This window comes from Carassius carassius, chromosome 27 (genome assembly GCF_963082965.1).
Source record: "Carassius carassius chromosome 27, fCarCar2.1, whole genome shotgun sequence".
In the NCBI taxonomy this organism is placed as follows: domain Eukaryota; kingdom Metazoa; phylum Chordata; class Actinopteri; order Cypriniformes; family Cyprinidae; genus Carassius; species Carassius carassius.
Genome location: NC_081781.1, coordinates 21,154,363 through 21,179,195, shown reverse-complemented (window position 1 = coordinate 21,179,195; position 24,833 = coordinate 21,154,363). Strand labels below are relative to the sequence as shown.

The 24,833-nt window shown below is 37.1% G+C and overlaps 1 protein-coding gene across 4 annotated transcripts; it reads left to right on the top strand.

Annotated features, from left to right (window-relative positions):
* The first annotated feature begins 301 nt into the window (after window positions 1-301).
* Window positions 302-16,477, top strand: fam20b (FAM20B glycosaminoglycan xylosylkinase). 4 transcript variants are annotated; one of them, XM_059513121.1, is made up of 9 exons: window positions 302-442; window positions 4,423-4,637; window positions 5,548-6,069; window positions 8,817-8,903; window positions 9,260-9,369; window positions 10,339-10,510; window positions 14,072-14,263; window positions 14,441-14,500; window positions 15,564-16,477. In XM_059513121.1, the coding sequence occupies exons 3-9, from the start codon at window positions 5,693-5,695 to the stop codon at window positions 15,793-15,795; spliced, it is 1,230 nt and encodes a 409-aa protein (XP_059369104.1). In that variant the 5' UTR covers window positions 302-442; window positions 4,423-4,637; window positions 5,548-5,692; the 3' UTR covers window positions 15,796-16,477. The 4 variants fall into 4 exon arrangements, with proteins under 4 accessions (XP_059369104.1, XP_059369103.1, XP_059369105.1 ...); XM_059513120.1 differs by having other exon boundaries at window positions 315-497; XM_059513122.1 differs by lacking the exon at window positions 302-442 and adding an exon at window positions 498-618.
* The last annotated feature ends 8,356 nt before the right edge of the window (window positions 16,478-24,833 follow it).

Below are 24,833 nucleotides of genomic sequence, written 5' to 3'. Positions count from 1 at the left end.
CTTCCCCCTGCTGTTCACCAGCGTTAAGAGACAAGAAGAAAATCTGTGTAACTGTACTATAATATATACAATATATAAGATTTAATATAGGCTATACCAACTATTCTGTGCAATGTGAGTTAAATATGTATTGGACTATCCTATAGAAATGTTATTGCGTTTGTTCGAAATTTGTGACATTTGAAAGATCTACCGGAATTTTTACTGGGGAAAAACGTCTCACGATGCCGATAGTTTTGTAATTGCCATTATGTTTAATTCTCCTATATGCCCCACACAAGCGGAAGGTTTGTGCTCGCGTGTCAGTCCGTGTGTGCGTGTGTGCGTTTGTGTGTGTGTTTAGTCAGTCAGGAAGAGCCACAGAGACTCACACACACAAACACAGCCAGCAGCAGTAATGAATGGAGGCTGACCTACAAGCGGCTGGATATTGTCGATAAACGTATGTCGAACGCGTTGGGGTTTTTCTGTCGAAATGTTTCGTTAGTAGCGCAAGGGTGAGTCGATGTCTTTAAATGTCACGGTTTCACTGTTAGCCTCTTAGCCGTGCGGATATGCTGTGACTAAAAACTACGACTTCAACTCACTAACAGCAACTGCAGACACTCATATATAGAAGTACACCTACGGTGAGCACCTAACTGTGTCGTTGGGTTATATCCGTGGTTATTTTATCGCCATAATATGAAGAAAACGAGGGAATTGTGAACTAGCTGGGCTAACCGTCGTTAGCGCTCTCGCTTATAAAATACACAGAATGGCGGGAGAGCTCGATTTGACACTCTTTCACTGTTAATTTTTAGCCGTTATATCAACTGGTTTCTTATGTTTGAGTAAATGTAATAAAAATCAGTATTAGGTGTGTTTAAACGTTTGACAGCAGCGGTTTAGTCCAGCGGCGCCTTACTGACCGTCTTAAATGTAAAAGCTGTTCTTTTTGTATGTATCGCTTGAACCTGTTTGTGTAGTAGGTGTGATACATGTGTGTTCGTGTGTAGCTGGAGTTGATATGAATGGCTGATTGTGTATTAGTGCCTGCGTGGCCAGGATATGCTGCAGGCGGTCCACCCAGTCTCATGATGAATGTACACTTTCTCACCTGCATGTGTCTGATCTGATGAGGAGAGACCGAGCGCCTGGCTAAAACGCAATATCTGCAGAGATCGAAGGCTGTTGTGTGAATCAGAGCTTCGTGCATGGATAATAGACATCTCATTTGTGACTGCTCTTCTCTGGGAGATGATATAGAGAATATTTCCAGAGTTTGTGTGCTCTGTGCTCCTCATGAGAGATGTGAGATCTCTGGAGTCCTGTGCTTTTAGACAGAAGCTGGACCATTGGATTGACCTCCAGGGTTCTCAGAAGCGGAAATCAGCATAGTTTGGTGAATGTAATAAAAGTCGGATATCATTTGTGAATTCCATTTACTCTAATAGCAAGAGATAAAGGGGGGAAACAAGATAGTGTTTCTATGACTTTCTAAAAGAGGAAAATCTGAGGCAGATTGATTACTTGTTGTTAGAAAGGAGAAGGATTTTGTTGTCGCTCCCTCAGTCATTGTATTAGAAACACTGACGCACGCAGCAGTGTTAACTTGTTTACTGCAATTTAATGCCAAGGTAATATAATACAAAATATAGTATTGTAAATGTGCATTATTTAAAAAAAAAATAATAATTGTTTTGGAGCTGTAGGGACGAGTCATCATTCTTCGGAAAGGATCTATATAAAAAAAATCCATAAAAACATAAGCAACACCACTGATTTCAGCTTTGATAATAATAATAAAAAATTTCTAATACGAATTTGTGATTTACATTTATTCATTCATTTAGCAGACACTTTTATCCAAAGCGACTTACAGATGAGGATTTTAAATAATATAATATAAAGAAAACAGATAGAATAAAAAAAAAGAATAGAGCAAGCTAGTGTTAGAGGTCTTTACACATACACACACACACATACAATTGCATAATTAATGAAAATAGAATACAAAAATATTAGAAAGGTAGTTAGATTTTTTTTAAAGAATATAATTAGAATAGTGAGTGTTAAAGTTAGAGGGTCAAATAAAGATGGAAGAGATGTGTTTTAAGCCGATTCTTGAAGATGGCTAAGGACTCAGCTGTCCGGATTGAGTTGGGGAGGTCATTCCACCAGGAGGGGACATTTAATTTAAAAGTCCGTAAAAGTGACTTTGTGCTTCTTTGGGATGGCACAATCAAGCGACGTTCACTTGCAGAACGCAAGCTTCTAGAGGGCACATAAGTCTGAAGTAACAAATTTAGGTAAATGGGTGCAGAGCCAGTGGGAGTTTTGTAGGCAAACATTAATGCCTTGAATTTTATGTGAGCAGCTATTGGAAGCCAGTGCAAATTGATAAACAGAGGTGTGACGTGTATTCTTTTTGGCTCATTAAAAATTAATCTTGCTGCCGCGTTCTGAATTAATTGTAAAGGTTTGATAGAATCGGCTGGAAGACCTGCCAAGAGAGCATTGCAATAGTCCAGCCTGGACAGAACAAGAGCAGAACAAGGAGTTGTGCAGCATGTTCCGAAAGAAAGGGCTTGATCTTCTTGATGTTGAATAAAGCAATATGTGATATGTGAAGGATCATGTAACACTGAAGAGTGGAGTCATGTTACTGAAAATCCAGCTTTGCATCACAGAAATAAATTGCATTGTAAAATATATTATAATAGAAAACAGTTGTTTGAAATTGATGTTTTACTGTATATTTGATCAAATAAATTCAGCCTAGGCGAGCAAAAGAGACCAACATTTGAGATCTCATCTTTCACCTCTTTCTTCTAACATACTCTGCTTCAGAAGTCCAGTGAAGTGTCGAGTTAGACTAAATAATGGCATTCTTGGAATACCGCTTGACCAAACCAATTCAAGAAGCCTAACTGCAATAATAGCTGGAGATTATACAGCTATAATGAAACTCCAATACAGATAACTTGACCTTGGTGACGTATTTAAATAAACGGCATTCACAACAACAACATTCAATGCGTCCCACTAAACCCATTTATATGCTTGCAATGCATAGAAGTGCATGCACATAATAAACAAATGTAAGATTAGTAACATCATCCGTTCTATTGAGCCCCGGATGAGCGCTTGTCATGTCTATTTTTGCTCTTCATAAAGGCACCAGAGATTATTGATGCAGATCAATATAGCATTAGAAAAAAAATTCTCATGTAATGTTCTATAATCAAAGCAGTGTATTTTGTGGATGTCTGCCAAAAAGTCTTCCTTTATTCCTTTGTCAGGAGTGGGCTCATCCCACATACTATACATAAGAGAGCACAGCACAGTAGTGAACGTGTATGTGTTGTGTTTAGTAGAAGTCTTTGGAGTGGCAGCGCTCTCAGACTCAGAGAAGCCCCAGGCTGAGATCAGGAAGTGCTGAGTTTGAGCCGAGACTCTGCTGCTGCTGCTGCTTGGACGGCTCTTTCACTGTAGTGTAAATCCTGTGATCCATCAGGAATGTTGCATGTGTTCGAGGCTGAGCATATTGATGGCTGGCATTTGTTGAGTTTTTCCTTTTGTGTGCAGTGGAGCTAAACGTTTTGAAGCTTTCCATCTTTGGGTTTATGTTTGACTTTGAATAAATCTTTAATATATACTGAAATGCAATTGTGGCCTCTTTTTGTTGTTATAAGATAGAGTGTTAGTCTAAGATGCCCTTGAATGTGAGCCATTTAGAGTACAATACATCACAGTAGTATTTCATTGTTTTTTTATTTATTTTTATTTTTTAGCAAGGATGCATTAAATTGTGAAAAAAACATTTAAAAAAAAAAAGAAAAATAAAGCATCACAAAATTCAGCTTTGCCATCACAGGAATAAATAGTATTTTAAAGTATATCAAAATAGAAAAAGTTATTTTAAATAATATTATTAGTAATGTTTAATATACTGTATTTTTGATAAAATTAATTTATAGAATAGAAAAAAAAATCTTACATGTGTCAAGTTCTTAACTAAAGCATAAATATTGTTTCTGGGAAGCCTCACCACATTACATTATTTGTAATATTTTTAAATATTAATAAATCTGTCGGAATATTTTATTAAAAGATTATGCATATTTATTTGCCTGTCCCTATTTAATACAGTTTTTCTTTTTAAGAATCTCGTTCTTTTCATGTGTTTTCTTTATTATGATATCAGGACAGCTTTATCACCTTGATGTTTTTGAATTATTTCCCCCACAAAAAAAAATATCAAAAGGAAATTTTAATCCAGATGTTAAAAATATGCTCATCTGAGAAGAGATGTATTCAAATCATTGTATTTTCAAATGTGTTTTTGAATAAAACAATCAGATCTAGAATGATTTCCCCCACCCGGAATGATTCATGTGCCAGAAGCTTTGTATGCTTATTGTCTTTTTTCTACTTCAGGAAGTTCAAGATTGTGTCACAGAAACCAGACTCGCCCAGTCAGTAACAGACCAGACACACCTGAGCAGACAGGTGTCCGCCCATCCTCCACACCCCACCATCCTGGACTCTTAATCATATATTCGAAGGATTTGAGTTGGCGTGTGTGCGAGATTGCCACGAACACAGACACATCCAGGAGCGTCTTATATAACTGAGGAAGCTCTCGTGCATCAGTGAGTGCTCTTATTTGAAGTGTCCTGATTTAATTCTATGTCTGTCCGCATCATGTCTGTCCGTGTTGACTCACGGCAGTCATACAGAACAATATAAATGGTGGATCTGTTCTGAGTCAAAAAATGTGCTTTAAAGCAATAGTTCACCCCAAAATTTACTCTCAGCCTATCCAAGATATAGATGAGTTAGTTTCTTCACCGAAATGTAGCATTACGTCACTTTGTCCACCAATGGATCTTGAATGGGTGCCGTCAGAATGAGAGTCCAAACAGCTGATAAAAACATCACAATAATCCACATGACTCCAGTTTACCAGTTAATGTCCTGTGACTTGAAAAGCTTCATGTTTGTTAGAAACAAATCTTTCATTTAGACGTTTTAACTCTGTAATCTATAATTACACTTCCTCCAGTGAAACAGTTCATCCTCTGTTGTTCACTCTCATAGACATTTTTGACTGTTTTTACTTATAAATGGTGCTTGAACTGTGCATGTTTATATACTGATTCAGACAAGGTGTCTTTTTTATACTGTAGTAAGCAATATAATGGACACAGGAAGCATTTATTTAAGTATTTTAGCGTGAAGCAACAGTTAAAAGTATATAATGATGGTTTTATTTCTTACTAAACAGAGCTTTTTATTTCACGAGACATCAGTTGCTGGATTTGAGTGGTGTGGAATACTTGTGGATTATTGTGATGTTTTTATCAGCTGTTTGGTCTCTCATTCTGACGGCACCCATTCACTGCAGAGGATCCATTTGTGAACAAGTAATATAAAAGACTGATTTCTCCAAATCAGTTTTGATGAATTCAACAAATTCATGTTGCATGGACTCAGACTAAGAAAGTGTCCAACTTATTTGAATCTATTCCTTTAAAATGATAGCCATCTCTCTTCTCACAGGAAGTGTCGTCCGGTGTGGTGGTTTGCCTGACCGGTGGTGGTGTTGGTCAGACAGCGGGCAGTGCCATGCCCCAGGCGTAGGTGCGTGTCTCCGGGCAGACTCAGGCGTGGTGGGCCGCCGGTGGGCGTCTGGCTGTGGAAGGTGATGAAGCTGAAGCAGCGTGTGGTGGTGCTGTGTGCTGTGCTCTTTCTCCTCGGCCTGGCCAAGGTCTTCCTGCTGGATGGAGGGGAGGGATCGGCCGCCAGCCGCCGCGACCTGCGGGCCTTTCGCAAGATGGAGAACAGCCTGGCCCTGGCCAAGGGCGCTCGCCTCACGCACACCCTGCAGTCGCCCTGGGAAGTGGCCGCCCAGTGGGTGGGTCCACGGGAGGTGTACCCAGACGAAACGCCCGAGCTTGCCGCTGTGCTGAACGCCCTTTCCACCGCTCGTGTGGAGAGGGCTGATGTGGGATATAAAGGCACCCAGCTTAAAGCCCTCCTAGTGCTCGACGGAGGACAGAAAGTGGTATTCAAACCCAAGAGGTAAAGAGAGAGATGATTAAGATGGAAAACGAAAGAGAGAGAAAGTAATGAGAATGTGAATGAGGTTAAAATAAAAGGAGTGAGTGATTTAGAAAGAGGGAGAGTGAGGGGAAGAGTGAGTGAGTGAGTTAGAGAACGAAAAAGCCGGTGACTGAAATGGAAAAACAAATGAATGAATAAGAAATGTAATAATAATCATTTTTATTAATACAGTGCTTTTTAGAGACCTGATTGTGCATGACGGTGTGGAGCAAAAAAAGAGCATAATAGTAATAGGAAAACAATACACAAACAAACAATAATACAAAGAGGAAGCTATATTCAAAATGTGACAAACTATTAATAACTAATTGAGCTGGAGGGCTTACTGATGCATAAGGACTTTTCTCGAATGTTCTTAATGTTTTCAATTTGTCTGGTTTAGGATATTGTTAATGAGGTTCAGTTTGTTAACATTAGTTAGAAACATTTGGTATCAAAAACTAACAATGAAAAAAAGAAGCTTTTACAGCATTTATTAAACTAGTTATATATATATATTCTACACTGCTTTGCTGATTTGCTGCTTAAGAAACACTTCTATTATCAAAGTTGAAAGCAGTTGTGCCGATTAATATTTTTGTGGAAACTGCGATGCTTAAAATAGAAATAATTTGTAACACTTTAAATATCTTTGCAGATCAATTTAATGCATCCGTGGTGTAGCTTGCCAAACAGTGTATTCAGATATCAAGTTGTGTTACCTAACATGAAATTATAAGTTCATGTACACAAACATTAATTTAAAATAAACAAATATATATACTTTTTTGATGAATTAATATGAACCTATATCAAGAAATGTTGTTTGTGGATTGTGTGGATGTCATTAATTACTCACCCTCATGTCGTTCCAAACCTTTAACACCTTCGTTCATCTTCGGAACATTAAATTAAATTAAATTAAAATCTGAGAGACAGCAACACGACTGACAAGTTCAAGGCCCAGAAAGGTAGTAAGGACCTCATTAAATTAGTCCATGTGACATCAATTATTTTATGAAGTTACAAGAATTATTTTTGTGCGCATATAAAATAACAACTTCATTTGGTAATTCTTCTCTTCCACATCAGCGTCCGCTGCCATTATGGAGAGTATCGGGACGCATGCGTGTGCTTTCCTCTGCTCGTAAACAAGGCACAGCGCATACGTGTTCTACATGCGTACTCTCCTGAAGACATGGAAGTGAAGAATTGTTGAATAAAGTTGTTATTATTGTTTTCGGTTGAACCACTGATGTCACATGGACTGTTTTAACAATGTCCTTACTACCTTTCTGGACCTTGAATGTGTCAGTCGTGTTGCTGTCAATGCTGGGTGAGAGAGCTCTCGGATTTTATCAAAAATATAGTTGAGTTCCGAACAAAGAACTTAGGTTTGGAACGACATGAGGGCGAGTAATTTTCATTTCAGTTTTAATTTTTGAGTGAACTATCCCTTTTAATGCATTAGGTGTCATGAAATAATAGTGATGTTAACAATCCCTAACTGTAAAGTGTTACCAGAATATTTCTGGAATAAAATAGCTTGTGTGCACTTAAGACACAAAGCTGATCAGTCATTATTTGAGGTGAGTTCAGCTGTCTGCTCTTATCTGAGCCTATTAGAGTAATCATGGATCTACAGAGACTTTAGATAAGTGAGGAAGCTCTCCTGGTGTCCTTCATCTCCACACCTGATCTCTGATGGCTTCACATCCACACTGAACTTTGTCAATACACCTGCACTGAACATTTTGGTTCCAAACATCCGAATCACATTATATTGTGTTCCATTCTAAGTGGAGGTTCAAAAGTCAGACTTTTTGAGTGGAATGGCATGCTAGTGTCTAATGCTTGAGGTTTGCACTTCGCAATAACAAGATTAAGAAGTAAAGTATAATATAGCCTTTTAGGTAGTTTTTTCTTAAGATAATCTGCAGTGTTAGTAGTTTCAAAATGATGTGAAAGCATAAATCTAATTCAATTAGCAGTAAAAACTTTTTTTTTTTGCAATACTCTCAATCTCAATAACAACTTGATTTTGTATTGAAAAATGTTATTTCAGATTTCTGAGCAGCAAACTCATCATGTTTTCTTTGGCTGTAATAGTCACTTTCTTATATGTGGTCTTATATATAGAATTTTACATAAGCTGAACCCACGACAGTCTGTGTTGAAAAACGGGTCTTGCATTAAGTGGGCGTTGTGTGTGTTGGATTCAGTCAAGGTATCGGTTTATGTTGGAATACTCAAATAATCTTATATTTGCTGACTGCATCCTGCTGTTTAAGGAACAAGGAAGCAGTGTGGGTGCATTTATGTCAGGAGTGGATTGACTAGTTAAGCTCATTCCTCTTATACAGTATCCACACTAAATGTGAAAATACTGTGTGACACCACACAATCACAGCCAGTCAAAACATATCTGAAGTTCAGTATTCTGTCATTTGGACCAATGAAAAAAAAAAAACATTCAGGCCTGTTCACACAACGGAACACCACATATTGAAACCAAGAGACTAGAAAAATCATGCCGCAGCCGGTTAAAACAAAAACTAACATTGGTGTACAATTGCCTGCCAGCTTTGACCACTTTCTTTTATATTTCACCTGAATTCATTAGGGCATGGATGCTTTTACATTCATCTTTGTGTCATCTTCTGGTTTTCTCTCAATTACTGTTTGCCTATCTTGTGTTTTTATCTTCTTCATTGTCTCGTTGTTAGGTACACTAGAGATTATGTGGTTGAAGGAGAGCCGTACGCAGGGTACGATCGGCATAATGCAGAAATTGCTGCTTTCCACTTGGACAGGTAATGTGCAAACAGAAACAGACTTACACACATTAGGGCTGCACGATTAGAACAAATCAACTGTGCATTTCTCCAACCGTGGGCAGTGTTTTAGGGTGATAATTACCTTGCTTTACTTTAACTTGCTTAACACATTGTTAGAAAACTCAGAAGCCCCTTGGGTATCTTGAGCAGTTCTTTATTGAGAGTGTGCTGCATTCAGCAAAAGTCTAACTAAGACAGAGATACATTGTATTTTATAGGCACATATCGCACATGCACTGCATATGATAATGTAATATTAATCTAAACATTCATAGCTGTGTTGATAACCAGGTGTATATTGTTGTCATGAGCTTCTCAATCTCTTCCTGCAGGATCCTAGGTTTTAGAAGAGCACCCCTGGTGGTGGGGAGGATTATGAATCTGCGTACTGAGATTAAGCCAGTAGCTACAGATCAACTGTTGAGCACTTTCCTGATGCACGGTCAGTTTCACCCAGACAGTCTTCTATTATGCGTTCTGTCTTTTCAGATGATCCCTCTCTATTCCTTTTCTGTCACATTCTCTCATTTTCCCTCCCTAATCTGAATCCACTACTTACATTTCTGATACAAAAAAGATGTTTCTTGTTTGGAAAATTGTTCTGCAGTCCATATCTGCTGGTGCCATTATATTTCAGTAGTACATAAGATACAAATCCAGTTTGATAAATCACAATACCACTTTTGAGGCCATAGTAGAAACTGAAAGGCTTCGCTTTGCATTAATTTATCATTATCATATTCAAGGCAAAGTACTTTTCTCTTAGCCACAGTCATGTGTTTAAATATTGAGCCTGTATTAAATACTGTAGTATATGTGGCTAGACATAAAAAAAATATGAAGCATGTCTCACACATCCAGACTTATGATTCCCTGCATAAAGTCTGGTCCACTTTGGAGATTTTTCTAGCCCAAAACAGCTCACTTGACAGCTTGTAAAACAACCAATCACACCTTTGTGTAGTGTGCATGTGCGAGCACGTGTTATTGCAGTAATTCCTGTGTGCTTTATAGGTACTGTATGCTAATTTCCGTTATTACAGTTAACTACAGTATGTGAAGTGATATGAAACTGTAATGTGGTCAAGAGAGCTGCCTGGAACTACGTTAGCCATGCATTTCCCTGAAAATTATTGCACACCTCAGAATGTTCGTCAGCCAATCAGATTCAAGCTTTCAATGGCCCCGTAGTATAACATATTTACTACATCTGTATTTATTGGACAGTTGCATCAATCAAGCAACATTTTTTGAGTTCAGATCAGCCTGTGCTGATCTGCAGCATAATTCATTCCATAAAAAGATTTTATAACCAACTGTTTGTCTCTTCAAAACAATCCTTTCATGAAGCACAGTTTTCCAGACATGGTTTTAATAATGGTAATTGATGATAATGTCTCTGTTCTTGTAGGAAATAATACATGTTTCTATGGGAAGTGTTATTACTGCCGTGAGACTGAGCCTGCGTGTGCAGAGGGGGATGTGATGGAGGGATCGGTTACCCTGTGGCTCCCCGACGTCTGGCCTTTACAGAAACACAGACACCCATGGGGACGGACATACCGAGAGGGCAAACTTGCCAGGTATTGTAACGGTCTTTCTCTCTCTCTCTCTCTCTCTCTCTCTCTCTCACAGGTTTTCTCCCACCGCCAGTTATTTTCATGCTTTGACTTGAATGAGTGTACAGGTACATGTTGCTTTATTTGGCATCAGTGGCTCAGTGCAGTTTCAACCTGATAGTTTGTGGTTGGCCTGCTCGTTGTGTGAGTGACTGTTGGTCAGTGGGGACTTTCACTAAGCAATACTAACTCTTGGCCTTTGAGTTGGCTAAGGATGGGATGGTCCAGCATTCAGAATACAACTGTGGATTTTTCACACGCTGGGTGGCACAGAAACTGCTGATTAAAATTAACTTTAGCATTAAGACTGTAGGGTTTTTGCTTACAGGTTTTCCCACATAAGACAGGTTTCCTGAAATGAGGTGTAATTTTTTTCCCAAGCCTACAAAGACAAACCAAAACTAACACTGCTTTTCTTTTTGTGTTTATAATTTTGAGCAGGAGATTATTTATTTGTACATAAAAGTAATGCACAAGTGAAATAATAAGTTATGTTAAATGTAAAAAAAAAAATGTAAAAAAAAGAAAAAGGTCCTCTCAAAAGGACCCCTGTTTGGCTTGTACCTTATTAAATGCTGAACTTACCAAAACCATTCATTGGAAGTAACCACAGTTATCCTGAGAAAAACAAACAAACATGGAGTTTCTACATTGTGCAGAATATATCCAGTCTCATTAATGTTAAGGTAAACAATTCTGGGAAATCTGGAAAATGCTCTTAATTCTGGCAAGGCAGTTGGAAATATTTTCGAATTTTACACATCTGGCAAGACTCTTAAATAAAGTTTGTATAAGGCACCACCTTTGTCTGGAAAAATTGATTGATTTTTTTTTTTTTTGGTACTCCCAAGTTTGGATTGAGAAGGGAGCAAAAGGAGTGAACCCCAAAGTCCTTTTAACACCAACAACGATAGCTCTAATTATATCATTTTATTAGTCGTCCCAATTCTATTAGAAAACACCACAGCTATATTGATAATGACAGAGGAACAGTAACATTACTATAATTTCAGAACTTTTTTTCCCTAGTTGGTGGACAGTAATTGAGTCAATCAAAAACCACCCAACTTTAAAGAGCTTGAGCGTTTATAGTGCAAAACACAAGGCAAAAAATGGATGCTAACATTGTTAGCGTTATAGTTAGCATTCTTTGCAGGAAATCCCTAATATGGACCAAGGCATCAAGCTGCCACTTTGACTGGTTAAACATGAAGACAATAAACAAACGACTTTATCTTTGTTATTCTAGACATCTCAGGTATTTTCATTAAAAACATTGCCTATAATCATAAAAATAAAGTCTAAATATAATGCAATGCTAAGTGTCATAGGCTTTTGTAGGCTTTTACAGTAACGAATGCTTGAAAATATTTGGTTTCTTTCTATGATGGGCCAAATCAGATCACAAAAGGAAGTTGTTTTAAACACTCGACTGATGTTATGCAGCGAGTTTGGAATAAAATATGTTATTAAATGTGTTTTTTTAATATTATTTTTTACAACAGGTATGTAAATGCTACTTATTACGCTGCGGTGTGCATGAACTCGCGATAAGAAGAGAGAGAGAATGCACGGCTGGTGTTATTTATACTGCAAAAAAAGAGTATTGAAACTATTTGAGATATTTCAGTATCGATATGCATAGTATTGATTTTGACAACAATACTCCAGAATACCTGTAAAACACATTACACCGGTTTGGAGTGTTCTGGTTCGCATGGCTCTCTTGCAGAAATAAATTATCCCAAATATAACAAACAAATAAACTGGAAGCCGGTGCCCATTTTTTCCTCTCATTTGGTGCTTGGCAAGTGTTCATTTTTGACTGTGATTGAAGAGTTCTTGAAAGGTATTGAGGGCATTTCCTCCGTTTACTGCTAATCAATGTTATAGAACTGTATGAAATGCATGAAACCTTTTACATGTCATTAACCTTATAGTCTCTATCTCGTGTCACCTTACTGGAAACATTTGGTTTTAGAAGCCATTTAATGAAACATAAGACTAGTTTGGCTATTACTAATCAGTTCAAAATGTAATAACGGATGTATTATTTTGGTCTGAAGTTCTCTGAAACTCTTTCAGTTCTGCAAATACAGGTATTAAATGCACTTGTTTTCCGGTTGCAGTTTGCACAAAATTTGTACTTGCGCTGAAAATCCTTGCAAAGTGCTGCAGGAGTGAGTCCTAAAACCTCAAAATGTTGGTTTGTGTTTAACATTTATGGTTCCATCGTTACAGAGTCATTGGGTTTTTAGTTGGTTTTTGGTTAAAAGCCTAAAAATAAGGTCTGTGGTTAACACAAGCTTAAGATATTTTATGTTTTATTCTGTGACATAAAACACATCAGGAATACCCCACTTGTAATTTTTTGTTGGCTTTTAGGGGTTTTGAAAAAGGTGATTGCTGATAAGTGGTTAATTTTATCTTTAAACTTATCTACCCACTAGTCCACTTGTTTAACCCATTGTGTTTATACACGCACGCTTGCAGACTCAAACTTTCCAATGTGTAGATTTTAATTAAAGGTTAAAAGAGTTGTTGGAAGTTTAGTGATGGTGATGTTGATCATGCAGCTGTGGTGTAGTACGTTTTTGTAACTTTAGCTTTTTACTAATGGTGATTAATTTTTTTTCATCGTTTTGTTGAACAGAACATGTAAAAATCAAAACAAATTGTTGGTCATAGCAGGTCTATTAAAGGAGTAGAAGATTTTCTGCTTTATCAGTTTTCTTACCTCATGAGAAATATTAAAAACTAATGCAATACAGAAATTACACCTAATTAAAATTACACCTGTATTGCATTATTTTTGAATATTTCTCATGGCCGTTTAATAATTTTACAGCATAAAACACATGCAACACTAGAGTACTTTTGTTTGCAAGCAGCTGCCAGGTGAACTGGCACCTGGAACATGGTGAGAATAGCCCCTTTCACATATAAAGACTTTACAGGAAAATTCCAGGTAAATTGCCAGTAAAAGATCATGATTGAACAGGCCCATTTAAAAAATACCAGTAAATTTTGTTAAGGCAAATTTACCAGTATGATAAGTTGTAACATTACCAATACATTTTACTCCAAGCTGTGTTTAAAGTCATGTAATGCGATGTCACTGGGCCAAAAGAAGCTGCATGTTCACATTTGACACAAAAATGAAAACATTAGTAAAAACACTGACCATGTTACAAACACAACACCAGGAGTCGCAACCATTTTAGGAGGTCAATTCCATTTAATGATGTCACAGAATTTACTGGTAATTTGAAACCGTTGTGTGGAAAGACGGAATGCCGTTGCCTATGGGAGCAGTGCATTTTTTTATTTACCGGTCAAGTCGTCCCGGTAATTTCACTGCAATTTACTGATATTACTGTATGAAAAGGGGCTAATGAGATTTCTCAGAGACTCTGAAAAGAAACATACCTTAATCCAGAACCGATGGAGTAAACAGATGAACACGTTCAAGAGGATATCTGTTTTTATTGATCGCGTTGATCAGTGATCCTGTGTGTTTGTCAGGTGGGAATATGATGAGAGCTACTGCGAGGCCGTGAAGAAAATGCCTCCTTACGATGCTGGGCCACGGCTCCTGGATGTTATCGACACAGCCATCTTTGATTACCTCATCGGTAATGCAGATCGCCATCACTATGAGAGTTTCCAAGATGATGGAGGAGCCAGTATGCTCATCCTTCTGGACAACGCCAAAAGGTAGAAAGAAAGAAATCTAGAGATCTAATCCCCTACAAGATGATAGACCCAAGTAATATATAACTGGGCTTCTACCAGAAAATATTTAATAAGCAGTTTTAGATAAAGAGAGAGTTTCGTTTGATGGATTTTTTGACACGTGTAAGACGATTTGAAATTTTGTTGTTTCTCTTGCAGTTTTGGGAACCCAGGTCTGGACGAGAGGAGTATTCTCGCCCCTCTTTATCAGTGTTGCATGTGAGTACACACACAAGCACCGAGTAAACTTTGACTTCCTCTTACATCCCACTTTGGTTTTCTAAAAATGGCACACTTCTGGCAGTCTCCGACTTCAGGCTTACTTCATCTTCTGGCTGTGGTGACGAATGCTTCCCATTCTGTTATTTTAAAACAAATACTCTGACCACTGACATGCTGTTGACCTTCAGTTATACGACAAGCTTTTGAGTGGTTTTGCCTGGATGAGTGTCAGTCAAGGTTTTAAATTTGAGGGTAAAATTTTTATTAAAGACACCATCAGTGGTGTGCTGTAGTCTTTCCTCCAATATAAATTATTTGTTTTCAATTCCTATATACATGGTTTCCGAGCTACTTGCATTTTGAACTGCATTTACCTTGAAAAAATTATCGAGCAACCAGTACTACATTTATATTATAATAATTATTGAGTTTGTAATAAACAAATTGAAGTCAGAAATGGTATCAGAGAATGCTTTTATTTAGCAAGGATGCATTCAACTGATCAATTCAAATGATTACTCTTAAGAGACTCTTAGTTTAAAGAAAAGCCATTTTTTCCACTATCATGGAAAAATATTTTTTTCCATATTTTTTCACCTGTTGAAGTACTAATTATGTGACCTTTAATTTACATAAGTACAAATGTCTGGGGAATGTTTCAGTAGTTTTAGCTCCCAGAATGCCTTAGTTCTCTACATACTCATTACCTCCTTAATGAGATATTGATTGACTAACAGAGGAAAAGCCTTATGTAGCTTTAACTGTACATGTGCATTTAAGACTTCCTGTCTGACTGTTGGAATTCAAGGCAGCTCACACCGACAGTGATTTCACGCAATAAATCAATCGCAAGTCATTCATGTTCAATCAGAGGTGGCGTTTTGAGGTGTCATGAGAAACCGTGTCCATTAAATGACGTGACAAAGTTGAACCGAGCTCAGCGTTATGCAAGTGTGCATTGAATATCTGTGGTTTCGTTGCTTCCTGTCATTTTGTTTTTGAAATGAGCCAGACACAATTTGATGCGGTATTTCTGTCTCTTTTTCATTGTATCCTAAAGGGTCCGTGTTTCCACCTGGAACAGGCTAAACCTGCTAAAAGGTGGAATGTTGAGTTCAGCGATGCGACAGGCCATGGCCCACGATCCCGCGTTTCCAGTACTAACAGAGCTGCATCTCGCAGCGCTCGACCGCCGTCTCAACGGTGTGCTGGCCACAGTGCGGCAGTGCATAGAAACGCAGGGCGCTGACAACACGCTGATCGAGGACCGCATGAACCTGCCTCATCCTTAAACACACTGGAGAAACAAGGGAAGTGAAGATGTGTTTGACTCTTAATGCACAGGCTGCTTTTGCCTTCCTGTTATGAAGCCACAGAAGCGGAGGCCACAAGAAGCCTTATAAGCCGACCTGGTGGAGTTTGTTTTTCACTGGATTCATTCGGGTCAGACCACAGGGGCCAAGAAGAATCTCCATACTGTTTTTACTTGCTCTATGGATGGAGTGAGGAGGCCTTGACAACAACATGTAGGTGGACTACACTTGACCTTTTTACTGTTTGTCTTTTTTTCTTTTGCCATCCAAGTCCGTTTGCTGGAAGATGGATCAAATTTTCAGAGTTAAAGATGTGGAACTTGGAATGAGATCTTTGGAGGAATTCGACTCAGGAAGCTTGAAAGTGACTAGGACGAATCCAGAAGACTATTAATAGACCCCCCCCCCCCCCCAATTGAATCTCCCACATTGTATATACAGAACAAGCTTTTGAATGATACTGAGTTATAATTTTATTGATCTACAGATAAAATGAATTCTGATAGGTTCACTGTGTTCTATATGCAGGATGATCACAGTGTTTGTACAGAGCTGGGCGGCTGTTGCTACTGATGTTCAGAGAAGATGGTGAAGATGACAACATTGTAAGATTGCTGTGGGGCATTTTCAACATTAAAAATTAATATTGAATCTTACAGAAGTTTGTGTGTGTGAACCATTTGTTCACCCTTTCTTATTTAAAGACAGCTGTACACAAATAACAGACAGCAGCCTGTGGTTAAGCAACATGCCGTTGGCACATTTTTTTTGTCTAGACTGGACACAAATACACACACAATCATTCATACACAGTATTCATGTAAACATTTTGTCTTAGTCTAACGTCAGCAGTCAGGAAAAATCGGATGTATTAGAAGTGATGGCAGTTTAATAAACCTGCAGCTGTCTGTGTAAATAATGCTAATCAAACAACTACAGAAAAAGAGAAGATTCACTCAATGACTTTTGTAGCTTTGAAGCAGGGGTGTCCTAACCTGCTCTTGGAGGGCTGCTGTCCTGCAGAGTTAGCTCCATGAACCAAAGTAATCAATTATGTTGGAGCAAAACTGAGCAGGACAAGGCCACCCTATATGTAGATGAATTAGTTTTTTCATCAAAACTTCATTGGAGTACAAACAAATCCATCATTAAGGTATTAACTACCTTGCTAGTACCCAATTGGATTCCCTTTTGACTTCAGAACTGCCTTAATACTTCATGGAATAGATTCAACAAGGTGTTGGAAACATTCCTCTGAGATTTTGGTCCATATTGACTTGATAGCATCACGCAGTTGCTGCAGATTTGTTGGCTGCACATCCATGATGCGAATCTCCTGTTCCACCAGATCCCAAAACTGCTCTATTGGATTGAGATCTGGTGATTGTGGAGGCCATTTGAGTAAGTGAACTCATTGTCATGTTTTGAGCTTTGTGACAAGGTGCATTATCCTGCTGGAAGTAGCCATCAGAAGATGGGTACACTGTAGTCATAAAGGGATGGATACGGTCAGCAACAATACTCGGGTAGGCTGAGGCGTTTAAACGATCCTCAATTGGTACTAATGGGCCCAAAGTGTGCCATGAAAATATCCCCCACACCTTTACACCACCACCACCACCAGCCTGAACTGTTGAGACAAGTCAGGATGGATCCATGCTTTCATATTCTTTTCGTCAATTTCTGAAGCTACCATCTGAATGTCGGAGCAGAAATCGAGGCTCATCAGACAATCTTCTATTGTCCAATTTTAGTGACCCTGTGCGAATTGTAGCCTCCATTTCCTGTTCTTAGCTGACAGGAGCGGCACCCAGTGTGGTCTTCTGCTGCTGTAGCCCATCTGCTTCAGGGTTCAACATGTTGTGCGTTCAGAGATGGTATTCTGCATACCTTGGTTGTAACAAGTGGTTATTTGAGTTATTGTTGCCTTCCTATCATCTCTAACCAGTCCATTTTCCTCTGACCTCTGACATCAACAAGTAATTTTTGTCCACACAACTGCCGCTTACTGGATATTTTCTCTTTTTCAGATCATTTTCTGTAAACCCTAGAGATGGTTGTGAAATCGTGAAAATTCCAGTAGATCAGCAGTTTTTGAAATACTCAGACCAGCCCGTCTGACACCAACAACCATTCCTCGTTCAAAGTCACTTAAATCCCCTTTCTTCCCCATTCTGATGCTCGGTTTAAAAATCAGCAAGTCATTTTCACCTCATCTAGATGACTAAATGCAGTGAGTTGCTGCCATGTGATTGGCCGATTAGCAATTTGTGTTACAAAGCAATTGAACAGGTGTACCTAATAAAGTGACCGGTAAGTGTATATGGGTCGTTTCGTGTCAAATCAACCAAATTTCACCAAAAACCAAAAACCAAAAATCTCCCCAGCTTAAATTTTTTATTTTACTAATATTTTTCTGAAGAAAGATGAATATGTATAGTGATGAAAGCCCAAATATTAAATGTCATGGATGAATATTCACTAAATACTCTTGAGTTATAGGCATGCAAACTTTGGAAAAATAATACTTATGGCACTTGGATGGGTATGTTCAATGCATTTGTTTGGACAGAAGTAATCTAGATATATTTCAATCTCTGCTCTGAATCTCGGGTGAAGATTGCCATTTGGCCCCCCTCCACAAAATAGTAGATTACTCACAAAATATAAATCCATGACTAATTGTGGCGAGCGGGGGCGTAGTTTAGCGAGGTCTGCAGCTGGAGAGAGAGTTAGGAGACACAACGGTAACCGGGTCAAATGCAAATGACAAACAACTGTGTCCCGTTCCAGTAACTGGTGTGGAGGAACCACATAAAGAGGCCTGGGAATGAGAAGGCAGGGGAGAGGGACAGACTGATGACATGGGGGCGTGTGTGCTCTGGAGAGCCCCTTGTATTGCTTATGCAACTGTGTTATATAGCGCAACTTTCTGTTTGTTTACTGAAACCTGAATAAAATCACCAGCAAGACTAGGTGGGACCGTTAACCCTTTAGATAGGCCTGTGCAAAAAAAGGCTTAGTTTCTGGCTTGTATATGGAGTTATAGGGAGTATAACAGCAAATTATAGGGTTTGTGTGTGTATGTGAGAGAGAGAGAAAGAGAGGGTGTGAGAGAGACCTTTGTGCACTTACCTTGATGTATCTGAAAAAATCCAAATATGCACCTCAGCTCTCAGGAGTAAACAATAAAAAATGAGGTGTGTTTATGCACCTGCTGCCTTTTGATGGTGAAAAATACGGATGGTCTATGTGTGAAATGCTCGTCTTTTCTTGATGGTAAAGCCAGTTTAAAACCTTAAAATCCTGTAAAAAAAATCTACTTTGCATCAAATTTATGAACATAATGTATTATGAACTAAAATGCAATACCAACTTCAAATAAGCTGCAGCTCGCTGGAGGAGTCAAGCTACATAATCATTTCTAAAACTTCAGTACAAGTCAAGCCCTTTCTCGTGTTGCTTGCTGCTCTTCTCACCATTAAATGACCAGCACGATGGCATGCAAGTGTTTAAATCCACGTACTTTGTTTTTGATTAGTCTATACTTATCACCACCATCAAAAGGCAGCAGGTGCATAAGTACACTTTTGTTTACTCCATGTAGTTCTGAGAGCTGAGGTGTACATTTTGATTTTCTCAAATACATCAAGGTAAGTGCGCAAAGGTCTCTCTCACACTCTCTTTCTCATACACACACACACACACATACACACAATATAATATGCTGTTATACTCCATATAGCTTCATATACAAGTCAGAAACTAAGCTTTTTTTGCACAGGCCTATCTTAATGGTTAATGGTCCCACCTAGTGATCAACTGTAAAAATAACAAATGTTACCTCTTCCCAACAGAGGAAACCACCAACAATCAAGAATCTCATACACACACAAACACTATAATTTGCTGTTATACTCCATATAACTCCATAAACAAGACAGAAACTAAGCCTTCATAAAAACCCTAATGTAGATAACCGATAAAAAAATAAAAATAAACAGACATATTGTACATCTCAATGAAAATCTATCAAAAGTGAAACAACACTCCCAGGGAATTCTGTTTATGTCATTTGACATTTTTTGATGGTAGATTATATGATGTTGTTTACATCCAAAAACTGTACACTATTTTACAGTAAAATTACATTGTAAAATTAATTCAGTGTCCCATTAGATTACCATAGAATTTAAAGCTGACATATCATTAAAATCAGACTTTTCCAGGTTTTCAATGCTATAATCAGGTCCCCGGTGCATCTACCAACCAAGAAAACATGAAAAAGATTAACCCAGTAACTTTGTTTTGCTAAGCCTTTTTCTGCAGGCATCTGAGAAAACTAGCAATCAGATCTGGTGACATCATGGCAAGGGATCTCATTATAATATTACCGCCCCTTAATCTGTAAACTTCCACCCATGGTGCCTTCATTTTGATTTTGCAAGCAACAACGGTGTACCAGCTCTAGCAAAGCATGCTGACTGTTCTGTCTTTGGCTGCATAGACGAGCACAGAACACTATTTACAGTCCTAGAGACAAGAGAGCAGTGGATTTATTGATTTATTTACTGTATATTGCTGCTGGCACACAGATCTAAAACCTTCACAGACATAACCGACTTTTTTTTTTTTTTTTTACTCGTGTGTTTTTTTTGTAACACTTGTGTGTGAATGAGAACTTAGTTTAGTACTCACACGTTGTGACAGCCGCTTTCTGTCCAAGTGCTTCAGATGTGTGCACTCAGAAAACCCTATATCAGAAACTTAAACTAATATGATTTCAGCACAATAAACATGATAATCAGAACCAGAACATGTTTTTAGCTGGTCTGAGCTGTAATAAATAATAAAGATTTATTTTGGAAAAGGGGGCGGGGAGCAGCATCTTATTTGCATTTAAAGTGACAGGCACAAAAAAACAGCGTGTTTCTGTTTCCACTCAAAATAGGCATTTTCAAAATGATATAATAAATAATCTATGGAGTATTTTCAGCTGAAACTTTACAGACATATTCTGAGGACACCAGAGACTTATATTACATAATGTAAAAAGGGGCATATGTCACCTTTAGAGTTAAACAGTCTTTTTACAGATAAAATCAGCCTTTTTTTCAGTGTAGCAATGTTATTTTCAGATTTTTTTTTACTTTTTATTGCTACTGTGAAAATACAAAAAGTGCTCATATAATATATCATTCACTCTTAAAGGGATAGTTCACCCAAAAATGATTACTTACCATCATGTCGATCCAAACACATAAGATCTTCGTTCATTGTCGGGACACTAAGATATTTTTTATGAAATCCAAGAGCTTTCTGATCCTCGGTAGAAAGTAACGCAACTGAAATGTTCCTAGACCTAGAAACATAGCATGGCATTGGTAAAATAAACCATGTGACATCAGAGGTTCAACCATAATTTTACGAAGCTATGATAAATACTTTTTGTTCGCAAATAATTAAAAAAGAATGACTTAACGATTCTCCTCCTCCTCATCCCATCTGCCGCCATTGTGGAGAGTACCATGACACATGACAAAACCCTCAACCCAACATAAGACATTTTATTCTAATTTTGTGGGATCATGTTCAAAGTTGCAGTGATAGCTCAGCCAAAAATGACAATTATGTCATCATTTACTCACCCCATCATGTCCTTCTTAACTGTTTAATGTCACTGGGAAAAAAACGGCACAGAAATGTGAAATCAGTTGTGAGAACGTTTGTGGTTTAATACTTTGTAATTAACGGAACGTAATTCGTTTATGGTTTTAGGGCCGCTGTATCACCAACATCATCTCTCTGTCTGTTGGTTTACTGGAAACTTCTGGTGTAAAGTGCAAAAGTAGACTCATGTTTCATGAGGTGCATATCTTTAATCATTTCATATCGTCACTGACTAACAGTGAAACCATCGAGAGTTTTGATTGAAAGGTTTTTGGATATTTCTGATGAGCGAGTGTGTCACTTCATTGTTATAAAAAACTCCTCTCTGTCATCTAACCTCATTATCAGATTTGTGTTTGTTGGCGAACGCTGTCCTTTAGCTTGGCTATGGGATTTCCAGAGTGCCTGCGATGTTGCACGTGTGGCTAGTGTTGTCTTTGCAATCGCTGCAGTCAGTCTTATCTCTCCCTCCAGTCACCTCTGAACTTGACTGGCTGTCCTAAATATCTTGACACCTCAAACACGCTTGCTCATCTGAGGCTGTCGGCCTTGACCACCCACCTCTCTGTGGGCTGTGGGAAGGGGGCTTCGCCTGAGATAGCGGCTGATATTGACTAATGAGGTCATTCTCTCAGTAGAGGTGGAGACGAACACACTGAAAGGGGAAACCCGGGGGGTCTGCTGAGAGCCCACTGATGGGAAGTTATCACACAACACACAATACATTTCAGTCACTCACAGGAAAGAGAAAACGGTTTAAACCACTCTTACTTGTTGACATAAATAATTCATTATTTTCCATGTATTTGTAACAATTATCAATTATTTTAGAGTAATTACTTTTTTTTATAAATATTTAATCAAAATTTCAAAACTTTTCTTTGTATATTTTTTTTAAATAATGTAGAAGATGTTAGAACAATTAATAAATGTTTTTTATTTTTATAATTATTTCAATCATTATTTCAGAAAATTTTTAAATAAAATTTTGAATAATTTGAAATACTGTTTTAAGCGTATTTTGAAATAGAAAATATATATTTAAAGGAACATAGGTTTTTTATTTTCAATAAATTAAAATATTTAGAAATTCTTTGTAATTTGTTTAAATAATTATCCTTTTTATTTTAGAATCCTTTTTATTTTATTTAGAATATTTTATTTTAGTAAAATTTGAATGAATATTTTTTTTAAATATTTAAAGTAACTTTTTTGAATCATTTTTGAATTTCTTAATAATATTTTGTGTTTGTTTTTAACTAACTAATGGTTATTTCTAAATATTTTAAATAACTTTTGGATATTTGAATGCATGCAGTTTTATTATTTTCAAGAAATTATTTTTGAAATGTTTAAAATATTGAATATGTTGAAAATAATTGTTAATTTACTTTGTTATTGATTTGATTAATGATTATTTCTATTTCTATTTGTATATATTTCTAATAATGTCAAATATTTGAATTTGATTTTTTTTATTTTTTTTTTTTATAGTTTGAATGCTTTAAGGTTTACCATTTTCAATAATGATTATTCACAGTTAAATCACAGTTTTAAATATAAAAAAAATATTAAAGATTAAATAACGTAATATTTTAAATATTTATTCAAATTTATTCTTTTTTTATTATTGTATATATTCAAAATATGTTTAAAAATAATGAAAATCAAACAAACTGAAACATGAAAGAAAACTAAGCAAAACCATTTGTCATTTCAAGTGTTTGTCAAGGTGTTGATAGTAATTGTGAATCAGTTCATTTAAAGTGGAAGGTGGGACAGGTGTATTCCTACTACTGCGCAGTAGAAAAGATCAAACCTTAACATTTGATATGACGTCTGTCTCGCCATGTAACAAAAGCTTGTGGACCAGAAGTGAGTGTATGTGTTTGTCTAAAAGTCTAGACATCCAGTACTGCAACAGTTTTCATTTATTTAGCAAGATAAGACAAGTGTTTGTAATAATGTAGCTGCACAGAGGAAATATTTAGGAGACGGCATAAGAGATGATTTACGGATCTCTCTTCAGCTCTTTATTCCCAGAAGTGTGCTTATTACAGTAAGGATAGCTGAAGCTAAGGAATCGAGTTCAAGCATTTGAGTCATGCGAGTCTCCCTACAGAATAAACAAACATGTAGTATTCTACCCCGAAACTATATAATCCAGACAAGCGCTTCTAATAGTGGGTCTAAAAGGTCATGCTTAAAAAAAAAAAAAAACTTGAGAAAGTCGATTATTAGTTGTGAAAACCCCCCACAGAGCCTCTATGGCATTGCATATGAAAAAAATCTCATTGTGTGGTGGTTGTTGTTTTTGTTCTTTCTGGTCACTTGCACTGCAGCTAGTCTGTAATCTGACTAAGTGTTTATGATTCATGGCTGAAACAAAAATGGAGAATCTGTGCAGACTGTATATGTCAACAGCCATGTGTTTAACACCGTTTTAACAAGTTCCTCAAATCTTTTTATTTTAGTAGCATTCTGTGTTTAGGTGAATTTAAACCGTGGAAATCTGCTCAATGCAAATGAAACCGTAGGATTATCAGGAGTGTTTAACTTTCCTTTTCTTTAAACACCCAATTAAATGTATTTTACCGACAGGGCAGGACATTCTTTTTAGAAGAATAGTGAAGAGAATAGTTATAAAGATGCTATAAAATGAATCACTGTCATTTAAAACTTGCATGGCTTTCGTTTTAGTGGGTGACAAAAAGAGAAGTTCTGAATAAAGTTTGTGCTTTTCCCAAACATCATAAAAGCAGATGGGGACCGGGGGCTTTCAAGTTATAAAAAAAGCAGGTGAGCATAAATCATAGCACGTAAAAAAAAAATCCATAAATGTAGTGTACAGTATTCAAAGAACAGACAAGAAATTTGTTATTTTACTGTTAAATCTAGCTTTTAAGTCAGTGAACTTCAGGGAATCATGATCGGTTTTTATTATTATTCTAAAAAATCACTATATTCAAATATCAAACCACAGTTAAATAATCTGTTTCTAATTTTAGCTGAAAATATATCAGGTTACAGGATGGATGATGTTGGTTTCAGTTTAACATCAGCTGTGATCCGGAGTCTTGTGTAGAACAACGGAAATTTTGTCAGGTGTCTTTAAAAAGTCTTTTCAGATTTATTTCCATTAATATTTTTCATCAAATATACCAAAGGAGAAAATTTCTGAGTGAAAATTTTGATTTCTGAGTGAAAATATTACTATTTCTTTATCAAGTTATTAGACTTGATTTTGGCTTGGAGTAAAATGTTTGACACACACTTTTTTTTAAGTTGAAAATAAAGATTATTGGAGTATATTTTACAAGAATGTTACTTTGTAATTAATAGTGAAA